The sequence below is a fragment of the Macaca thibetana genome, chromosome 8, assembly GCF_024542745.1.
Source record: "Macaca thibetana thibetana isolate TM-01 chromosome 8, ASM2454274v1, whole genome shotgun sequence".
Lineage (NCBI taxonomy): Eukaryota > Metazoa > Chordata > Mammalia > Primates > Cercopithecidae > Macaca > Macaca thibetana.
In genome coordinates this window covers 134,970,162-134,981,602 of record NC_065585.1, presented here as the reverse complement: position 1 = coordinate 134,981,602, position 11,441 = coordinate 134,970,162, and the positions used below count along the sequence as shown (strand labels likewise).

At 39.4% G+C, this 11,441-nt stretch overlaps 1 protein-coding gene across 1 annotated transcript; it reads left to right on the top strand.

Moving 5' to 3' along the window:
• Positions 1-6,412: 6,412 nt before the first annotated feature.
• On the top strand, positions 6,413-7,796 carry LOC126961112 (neutrophil defensin 6-like). The gene is made up of 2 exons (XM_050801164.1): positions 6,413-6,590; positions 7,554-7,796. Exons 1-2 carry the CDS (start codon positions 6,419-6,421, stop codon positions 7,664-7,666), a joined length of 285 nt encoding a protein of 94 aa, XP_050657121.1. The 5' UTR covers positions 6,413-6,418; the 3' UTR covers positions 7,667-7,796.
• The last annotated feature ends 3,645 nt before the right edge of the window (positions 7,797-11,441 follow it).

Here is an 11,441-nt window from a genome sequence, read left to right as displayed (position 1 = left end):
GTCGAGAGTTAATCCATTGCAGGATTCAGGGATATTATTAGCCTCATGTAGGAGGCTTTTGAGATCTTGAGGTGAGTAGTCTCCTGCTGGGGCCAGTGTGGACAGGACAATGACCTTATCAGCTATGGGGGAAATGAGTTCAGTAGACTAGTAGGCCAAGTTTATCAGATTAAAATCAAAATTCAGATTTAGTTCAAGAAGTTGGTGTGATCTGAATGCATCATATACAATGTGTAGCAGGTACTTCTCTCCACTTTGAGGAATATCAAAGTAATTTAGGTGCCTACAACCCCTTTCTGAGATCTTTTATTTTATTTTTATTTTTTAGTTTTAGAAAATTTTAAATCATACACAAGGAACAACATTCAAATGGTAGAAGAAGTAACAAGTTCTCATTTCTATCCCCAGGCCTTCAATTCTGACCCAGGAATCCATCACTATTAACAGTTATTCATAGTATTCTGTACTTTGCTTTTATCACCTGTATCATGGGCACTTTGTGTATCTAAACACATGGAATGCTGTTATAATTTTTAAGAGCCTTATACTATCCCAGGGTTTGTATATGCCATCACTTATATTTTTCTATTGATAAAATATGATAAAATTATTACAATTTGGTTATTCTTAAACTTTTGCAATAATAAGTAAAGTTACAGTGATTATCTTGTATATATGTCCTCTTACCCATATGGATAAACTTATAGAAATAAAATTGCTGTGTCAAAGAATGCATCTTAAGCCAGTATAGTGGCACTTGCCTGTAGTTCTAGCTATTTGAGAGGCTGAGGTGGGAGGATCATCGGAGTTCAATACCAGCCTGACAACATAGTGAGACCCCTTTCTCTTAAAAACAAAAAGAGACTGTATCTTACCCATTCTTAAGATATTACTATGTATTTCTATAATATTACCATATTTGATACACATCCTTTGGTGCTCAGTAGGCCCTTGGAGAACCTCTACATTTGAATTCCTCATTTAATTTTTTTTCAAATTTGTTTATTTTTAATTGAAAAATGATTTTTGTGTATATTTGTAGGGTATGATGTGATGTTTGGATTGATAATCACATGGCAGAAACACTTCGGCTAATTAAGATAGCCATCACCTCACCAACTTAATTTTTTAAGGAGAATTACAAATCAAGTCCTTTAGCAGATTGAAAGATACAATACATTACTATTAACTGTAGTCGCCTTGCAGTGCCATAGAACACTAAGACTCTCCAGCATAACTGAAACTTTGTACTCTTGGCTCAACATCTTCTCTTTTCCTATCCCTCCCTCTCACCCACCTCCAGCTTCTGATAACCACCTTTGTACTCTAGTTCCATAACATCGACATTTTAACATTCCATGTACAAGTGATATCATACAGTATTTGTCTTTCTGTGCCTAGCTTATTTCATTTAGCACATTGTCCTCTGGTTCCAACCATGTTGTCATGAATGAAGAATTTCCTTCTTTGAGACAGAGTCTCGCTGTGTCACCCAGGCTGGAGTGCAGTGGCAGGATCCCGCTCATTGTAACCTCTGCCTCTCGGGTTCACGCCATTCTCCTGCTTCAACCTCCCGAGTAGCTGGGACAACAGGCACCCGCCACCACGCCCGGCTAATTTTTGTATTTTTAGTAGAGACGGGGTTTCACCGTGTTAGCCAGGATGGTCTCGACCTCCTGACCTCGTGATCTGCCCTCCTGTGTTTCCGTTTTTTCTTTCTTTGCAGAGAAACTAATAAAGTGTATCTGCCACTTATTCTACCTTATGAAAATGAGAGGATCTGAATCAGATCTGTAATATCTATACTAATTATTTGAATTCGTGAATTAACAGGGAGACTGGGAGGGACTAATTTCCTGTATCGGTGATTCCAGCTTTCATGGCCCTTGTTTTACCCTGGTGGCCATTTAGCACCAGGTTTTAAACCATCTGTATTTGTACTGCTGCTCTGTTTCTCACTGGACATTGCTGAGTTTGCAGATAGCATTCCATGATTGCTTCCTAGCCTACATCTCTCTGGCATTGTCTCTCTGAATCTCTAGAAATGACTGAAGAAACAATTTGGAACATTTTTATTCCGGTTCTAAGCTTTCTCCATGAATTCTGTCATGTGTTTGATCACCCAGAGTCCTTGTTAATTGGGGAAATTGGTATCTTCAGTCTCTCTTTATCCTTCTCTTACCCCAAAATTAATTGGGTGAGCAGGAAATTAGTCCCTCCCAGTCTCCCTGTTAATTCATGAATTCAAATAAATATTATAGATATTACAGATCTGATTCAGATCATCTCATTTTCATAAGGCAGAATAAGTGGGAGATACACTCTGTTAGTTTCTCTGCAAAGAAAGAAAAAACGGAAACACATGTCAAACACCCCAACCTCTCCACTGTACTCTAAGGGTCTGGCTTCTCTCTAACTCTCTCAAGGCAATAGCATGACTTGACACTCTCTAATTTTGTAGGAGTCACTAAGAATAAAGACAGGAGTTTGGACTGGCACAAAGGTTTAGAAGCCCACACAATCTCACTTGTAATAACACTCAAAAATAAAATTCTTAGAAGTAAATTTAACCAAAAAAGTGAAAGATCTGTACAGCAAAAACTATAAATATTGATGAATAAAACTGAAGAAGACACAAATAAATGGAAAGATATCTTGAGTTCATGGATTGGAAGAATTAATATTATTAAAATGTCTGTACTACCCAAAGTGATCTGTAGATCCTCATCAAAATTCCAATGCAATTTTTCACAGAAATTAAAAAAACACTAAAATTGGTATGAAATTAGAAATGACACCGAATAGCCAAAGCAATCTTGAGCAAAAATAATAAAGATAGAGGTATCTTGCTCTCTGATTTTAAAATGTATCATAAAGTTATTGTAAGCAAAACAGCATGGTCTGGCATAAAAGACACAATAACCAAAGGAAAGGAGTAGAAAGCCCAAAACTAAACCCAAGTATTTATGATTATTTGATCTTCAACAAAGATGGCAAGAACACACAATGGGGAAAGGACAGTCTCTTCAATAGAAGGTGTAAGGAAAACTAGATATCCACAAGCAGAAGAATGAAATTGGACATTTATCCCCCACTATACCCAAAAATCACCTCAAAATGGATCAAAGACTTGCATAAAAGACCCGAAATTGTAAATCTACTAGAAGAAAACATGGGGGGAAATCTTATGACATTTCTCTGGGCAATTATTTCTACAACAGGACTCCAAAAGCAAACACAACAAAAGCCAAAATAGACAAAGGAGGTCACATCAACTAAAAAACTTCTGCACAGAAAGGAAACAAAGTGAAGAGATGACCCATGGACTAGGAGAAAGTATCTGTAAACCATACATCTGATGAGGGGCTAATATCCCAAATATATAAGGAAGTCAAACTACTCAATAAGAAGAAGACAAACATCTCAATTTAAAAATGGGCAATAAACCTGGCCCACAGATATATGGAAAACATACTCAACAACACTATCAGGAAAATGCAAATTAAAATCACAAAGAGGTAATCATCTGTTAGAATGGCTTTTAACAAATAGACAAATAATATGTGTTGGTGAGGATATAAAAAAAAGGGGACCCTTGTGTGCCATTAGTGGAAATGTAAACTAGTATAGCCATTTTGGAGAAGAGTATGGGGGTTCCTCAAAGCACTAAACATAGAATTACCATATGACCCAGCAATCCCGCTTCTGGGTATTTCTCCAAAGAAATTGAAATCACTATACCGGCCGGGTGCGGTGGCTCACACCTATAATCCCAGCACTTTGGGAGGCTGAGGCAGGTGGATCACAAGTTCAGGAGATCGCGATCATCCTGGCTAACATGGTGAAACCCCATCTCTACTAAAAATACAAACAAATTAGCCAGGCGTGGTGGCGCAGACCTGTAGTCCCAGTTACTCAGGAGGCTGAGACAGGAGAATGGGTGAACTCCGGAGGCAGAGCTTGTAGTGAGCCAGCTTGTACCACCGCACTCCAGCCTGGGGGTCAGAGCAAGACTCCGTCTCAAAAAAAACAAAAAAAAAAAAAAAAAAAAAAAAAAAAGAAAGAAAGAAATCACCATATCAAGAAGAATCTACACTCCCATGTCCATTTCAGCATTATTCAAAATAAGTAACATATGGAATCAGCCTAATGTTCATCAATGGATGAATGAATAAAGAAAATATGGTGTATATGCAAGATAGTATACCATACAGACTTAGAAAAAGAAGGAAATTGGCCACACGTGGTGGCTCATGCCTGTAATCCCAGCACTTTGGGAGGCCATGGCGGGCGGATCACGAGGTCAGGAGATCAAGACCATCCTGGCTAACATGGTGAAACCTCGTCTCTACTAAAGATACAAAATATTAGCCGGGCGTGGTGGTGGGTGCCTGTAGTCCCAGCTACTCAGGAGGTTGAGGCAGGAGAATGGCGTGAACCCGGGAGGCAGAGGTTGCAATGAGCCGGGATCCTGCCACTGCACTCCAGCCTGGGTGACACAGCGAGACTCTGTCTCAAAGAAGGAAATTCTTCATTCATGACAACATGGTTGGAACCAGAGGACAATGTGCTAAATGAAATAAGCTAGGCACAGAAAGACAAATACTGTATGATATCACTTGTACATGCAATGTTAAAATGTCGATGTTATGGAACTAGAGTACAAAGGTGGTTATCAGAAGCTGGAGGTGGGTGAGAGGGAGGGATAGGAAAAGAGAAGATGTTGAGCCAAGAGTACAAAGTTTCAGTTCTGCTGGAGAGTCTTAGTGATCTATGGCACTGCAAGGCGACTACAGTTAATAGTAATGTATTGTATCTTCCAAACTGCTAAAGGACTCGATTTGTAATTCTCCTTAAAAAATTAAGTTGGTGAGGTGTTGGCTATCTTAATTAGCCGAAGTGTTTCTACCATGTGATTATCAATCCAAACATCACATCACACCCTACAAATATACACAAAAATTATTTTTCAATTAAAAATAAACAAATTTGAAAAAAAATTAAATGAGGAATTCAATGTAGAGGTTCTCCAAGGGCCTACTGAGCACCAAAGGATGTGTATCAAATATGGTAATATTATAGAAACACATAGTAATATCTTTAAAATGGGTAAGATATAGTCTCTTTTTGTTTTTAAGAGAAAGGGGTCTCACTATGTTGTCAGGCTGGTATTGAACTCTGATGATCCTCCCACCTCAGCCTCTCAAATAGCTAGAACTACAGGCAAGTGCCACCATACTGGCTTAAGATGCATTCTTTGACACAGCAATTTTATTTCTATAAGTTTATCCATATGGGTAAGAGGACATATATACAAGATAATCACTGTAACTTTACTTATTACTGCAAAAGTTTAAGAATAACCAAATTGTAATAATTTTATCATATTTTATCAATAGAAAAATATAAGTGATGGCATATACAAACCCTGGGATAGTATAAGGCTCTTAAAAATTATAACAGCATTCCATGTGTTTAGATACACAAAGTGCCCATGATACAGGTGATAAAAGCAAAGTACAGAATACTATGAATAACTGTTAATAGTGATGGATTCCTGGGTCAGAATTGAAGGCCTGGGGATAGAAATGAGAACTTGTTACTTCTTCTACCATTTGAATGATGTTCCTTGTGTATGATTTAAAATTTTCTAAAACTAAAAAATAAAAATAAAATAAAAGATCTCAGAAAGGGGTTGTAGGCACCTAAATTACTTTGATATTCCTCAAAGTGGAGAGAAGTACCTGCTACACATTGTATATGATGCATTCAGATCACACCAACTTCTTGAACTAAATCTGAATTTTGATTTTAATCTGATAAACTTGGCCTACGATTCTACTGAACTCATTTCTCCTACAGCTGATAAGGTCATTTTCCTGTCCACACTGGCCCCGGCAGGAGACTACTCACCTCAAGATCTCAAAAGCCTCCTACATGAGGCTAATAATATCCCTGAATCCTGCAATGGGTTAACTCTCGACTCCACTGGGACCCAGATCTGACCCCAGAGAGTCATCCAGAGAGTACCAGGGACCGTCTTCAGAAAACAAGAGGCATTTGATCCCCACATTTATTGAATGAAAGCACTGTTGCTTTTCTCGTCTGAATATATAAAAGTAAATACTCAAGCAGATGGGAAACAGGACAGGATAGTAATGCCCTTATCGTCATTAACAGTTTGGATCAAGAAGAGGCACTAAGCATACAGACTCACTCTGTGATGAAAGCCGGGAGAAAGAGGAGCATCAAAGGGATCTTGAGGGCGAAGGCAGCCCTTCCCCTCCCAATCACATGCCCACCTCCTCTCACTGCAGCTTCTGTCTCAGGCCTTCTCCCAGCAGAGCTATAAATCCAGGCTCACTCCTCACTCTCAACTCATCCACACCTGCTCTCCCTCCTCCAGGTGACCCCAGCCATGAGGACCCTCGCCGTCCTTGCTGCCATTCTCCTCTTCACCCTGCAGGCCCAGGCTGAGTCACTCCAGGAAAGAGCTGATGAGGTTGCAACCCAGGAGCAGCCTGGGGAAGATGACCAGGACCTTGCTGTTTCCTTTGAAGAAAATGGACTCTCTACTCTTAGAGCCTCAGGTAGGAGACATCAATCTTGCAGATCTGCAAAATCTAGAACAAAACGATTGGAGACAGGCTCTGGTATCAAGTGTGGAAAAGTCTACCTCCCTTGAGTGACTTTACTTAATCTTCCTGGACCTTGATTTTCTCATCTCTAAATTAATCAGTGAGAACCGAACACATCTAAAAGATTTTCTTTCTTCTAAGACTTTTAGTTTCAAGATATTTCTGTGAAATTTGCTACTTTTAAGATAGAAAGAGCTATACTGACCAGGTATTTTTAAGTCTGAATGGGTAGACTTAATTTTAGAGAGAATATTTTACTTTGTCCATTGGTAAAGCTTTTAGAACCTAGAGAGGAACCTATGGGTGTGTTTCAATGTAGGCTAAAGGGCTTGATTAAATCTTTCTACAATACATACTTAGATCCAAACATCATATTGTGTCTCATACATATACACAATTATTATTTGTCAATTAAAATAAGTACATAAGTAAAATGTTAGGGAAAAAAAAGAGAGAGAATGAAGAATTTGAATTTGGAAGGTCTTCAAAGACCCTTGAGCACCAAAGTATTTGAGTCCATGACATGAGCATGCACAATGCAGCATCTCAGAAACGGATGCAGGTGCATTAGGGAGCCTTGTTAGGACATGGAGATCATACATGGAGGTCAAGATTAGGGGCATGGATTAAGCAGAATGAAGAGTAGGTAACCCTGAGGTTGAGAAGTATATTGTTTTACCAGGGAGCAGTTAATAAACATGTCCTGGATAGACTCAGATGGGGAAAGAGCTATGATCTTGCATAACTAACACATAGCTAGTACAATTTCTTGTCATTTATGACAAAGACATGAATTTTCTCCATCCTAACATGACTCATACAGTGTCTGTTGTTTAGACTATCTCAGTTAGTCTGGCTCTGCCTATCCTTTTCCCCACCTCCCTCCCTGTGCCGGACCCTCTCTTCTTTCCACAGGTTCTCAGGCGAGACGCACCTGCTATTGCCGAAACAAGCGTTGTTTTACCCCTGAGTTCGATGCAGGGAAGTGCAAAGTCGAGCGCCGCACCTACAAACTCTGCTGTCGCTGAGCTTCCTAGATAAAAACCAAAACAGTGCAAGATTCAATCCAAGGTCCTGAAAAAAGAAAACACTTCACTCTGTGTACCTTGTATCTTTCTAAATTTTTCTCTCCAAAATAAAGTTCAAGCATTAAACTTAGTGTGTTTAACCTTTTTAATTTTCTTTTCTTTTTCCTTTTTTCCCCCGCTTTTGCTTTTTTATATGGTGCTTTGTATGTTTCCTTTGTATAGAGAATTCTGATCTACATTCAGCTAACTAGTCTTTGCATTGCAATGATGCACAATTTGAGCATCATAGAGCAATAACGAAATAGCGAAAATGAATATAATTGGGTTTGTTGTTGTTGTTGTTGTTGTTGTTGTTTGAGACAGTATCTCACTTAGCCACCCAAGGTGGAGTACAGTGGTGCAATCACAACTCACTGCAGCCTTTACCTCCTGTGCTCGACTGATCCTCCCACCTCAGCCTCTTGAGTAGCTGGGACTACAGACATGTGCCACCACACCCTGCTAATGTTTTGTACTTTTTGGAGAGACAGGGTTTCACCATGTTGCCCAGATTGGTCTTGTACTCTTGAGATTAAGTGATCTGCCCTCCTCAGCCTCCCATAGTGCTAGGATTACATGCTTTAGCCACCATGCCTAACAGGATATAGGTGTTAATTGGAATAGTTTGAAACTTAAAAGTTCAATGCATTCCTAATGATTCTCAAACCATAGAAGTTTACAATGAGAGGCAAAAAGTGGTTGTTGGCTCAAAGGAAAGATAGATCTAATGGGCTATGTTTACTTGTCCTTTAATTTTAAAAAGTGGGAAAGCATTGCTATACATAATTTTTGAAAGTTTAAGCAGATGTGTTAAATATATATATTTTACATTAAGCTTTATTTCACTCTATTTTGGTGATATATAACTGTATTAAGATAGAATAAAATAAAGATTAAGAAGGAAAAATTAAAACTGTGCCCAAAACAGGAAAAACTGACAAGCATCAGTGATTCAATTAATAACCAGATAGAAGAAGAGCTCAGAAGCTAATGACCATAGAGGATGAGGCCCAATAACCAATGAGACAAATGGTCCCTTACTGGTCCCCAAAAGGTTAATTAGACCAATGTTTAGTGAAGGAGTTGGTCTCAACTCTCCATCCCTTCAAGCATATGAATTCTGTTAGTTATAATAAACTATACTCATTTTACTAAAATGTTAGTGAGAAAATATATGTTAATATGCTTTTAATTATGCCAATGAACCAAGTCAATATATCATAATGATAAGACAATTGACCATACACTTACAGTTGTGCAAAAAGTTAAGAACGTATTTGGGGGAAGGTAAGTTTCTGGAATTAAAATTTATATAAAAGACAGGGATTGAACAATGCCATGACATGACCAAAAACAAAAAAAAAAAAAAAAAAAAAAAAACCTTTCTATTACAAAAACAACAAAAATCTCAACCAGATAATAAATAACAAGTAGCCTAACTTTGATTCATCTTAATTCATCTTAGACACATACAAAGCACTGTTTCCTGATCAAGGATCAGCTGTTTCACCCTAGACTTGCAACCTCATTTAGTAATCTGGGGTCTCGGAAGATCAAGAAAATCATAGGAAGGAGTAAAATCAAAACAAATAAGAAAAGATATCAAATCCATGATATGGGCCCTTCTATATCACTTTTGGTATAATGAACAAATAAGCTTGGGATCATCATTCAGGAATATGTTTATCTATTCTTTAAGGTGTTAGATGTGTTTAAAAACAACCAGGCATACTAAATGTATGACATCAATGTAGATGAAGGGAATTTAAATAATCACCTTTGTGTCAGTATTTAATACTCAAGAACTGGTTTAAACTTAGTGTAAATAGTGATGAGATTTTTCTCTGTGCACAAAAGTCCTTCCAATACTAAAGAACCTACCAAGCTAGTGCAGGCTGGTGCTGCCTTTCCTCATCTGATGGTCCTTAGTGAGAGCTCTCCACTTTACTGGGAGATAGGTGGTCGGGGCTGGTTCTCTGCCTCAGCAGCCCTTCTGAGCAGGACTCTCTTCCACTCTTGCTGTCACACCTGGTCCTGGAACTGGAGGGCCAGCAAGAGAGCAAGATAGAGGAGGGCGAGTATTCTCATGCACCACCCAAGAGGCGAGGCTGTCTGGCAGCAGGAACCAGAACGGGTAGTGGAGAGACCTCAGTTGCCAAATACAAGTACATCTTTTGGGAAGATAGGTCACTCTACAAAGTCTGTGAACTTAGGCCAGGTTGGCCTATAGGTGAAAGGGAAGGATTTTCCAGGTCTCACCTGGTTGCCTAAAAGTCACCGTGATGCTCCTCTATTTAACTGCTTTACTCACAGCCAAAATTGACTGGTTGTTTGGTCTCTTCCCTTTCTTTTTGATGTGTTCTGCTTTTTATTTTTTGGGTGTTTTGTTTTGTTTTGTTTGAGATGGAGTCTTCCTCTGTCGCCCAGGCTGGAGTTCAGTGGCACGATCTTGGCTCACCGCAACTTCCACTTCCCAGGTGGGGAAGCGAATTAAAAACATTGAAGGCTGAAATACAGAAAAATATCCTTGGGAAAATGTGGCTTCATGAAGCAATAGGAATTTAGAAGAAAGAAATAGACTATTTTGGTTTTGAGGGCAGGAAAAGACTTCATGGTGAAACACAGAGGTATTTAAAACGTGAGTAGATTAAAAGAAGGGGTAGAGTACAATGTTCAGTGGAGAGAATAATATCAGGGCAATAAATATGCAGGGTCAGGTCAACCTCCACTGAATTTAGAGGAATGGATGTTGCCAGAGAGAAGCATGGAGTAGAATTGAGGCTAATGTGCTGAGAAGCATCCATCAATCCAAGGGAAAGGGTCAGATGAGGATGGAGCCTCCCTGCTCCTCTGTTGGATAAAGGCACACTGGGAGCACCACACATGGCTTCTGCTACTGCAGTCTAGGGTGGGCAATGACTGCTGCAAACTCTAGGGACAGAGAAAGCAGGGAGAGGTGTGAGGGACTCCAAACAACCAGGGCCACTTGCTCGGCCTCAAGTAACACCCAGAACTGTTCACTGAGATGCATGAACATTCTACGTTCACTGATGACATGCAAGGGATTTTCTACCTTGAACCACTCGTGTGGTGCAACAATGAATAACGAATAAGTCAGATACCTCATCCCTATAAATGTAATGACCCAAGAGGGCAGCAGCCCTGTCTCTGTGGGAGGATGGGAGCCTTACTCCAACAAGCACAACTGAGCAAACACTGATGGCCCAATCACACTAGCCAACTTCCCTCCTAACGACCTCCAGAACTATCCTGCTAGCTCCCCACAAGGCTTAAAATCTCCTGCCTTTGGTTTGAGGTAAGTTGAGTCCAAGGGCTCTTCCTATTACAATGTTTCAACCCCTATTGCAACAGTCTTCAATAAACATTTCCGTGACATTTCTTGAAAGTCTTGCTGAAATTTTTCTTTTACAAGAAAAGTATAGAGTTGTTTTTTCTGTATCTCTGTTTGTTCTGAACTCTGCTTACAAACAAAACCAGAAGGTAAGAGATGAGAAAAGTACTCATTTCCTTTTCTGAAGTTCTGTATTTCTTCCTTTGCCACTAAAAGCCAAATAACTCATAAAAATAAAAACTAAGGGAAAGAGTTCATTCTAATATTTGCTAGCAGATCACCCTCCCAACCTCTCAGTGCTTTGTCCTCCTGGATGACATTGTGAGTGACCCCCCCTTCCCCTTTGCCCCAGCCCTCCACCCATGGCCACACACTGACTCCTGC

Coding starts and splice junctions, on each gene's coding strand:
- LOC126961112 (XM_050801164.1), top strand. CDS start 6,419: ATGAGGACCCTCGCCGTCCTTGCTGCCATTCTCCTCTTCACCCTGCAG. Junction 6,591..7,553: donor CTCTACTCTTAGAGCCTCAG/GTAGGAGACATC, acceptor TTCTTTCCACAG/GTTCTCAGGCGAGACGCACC.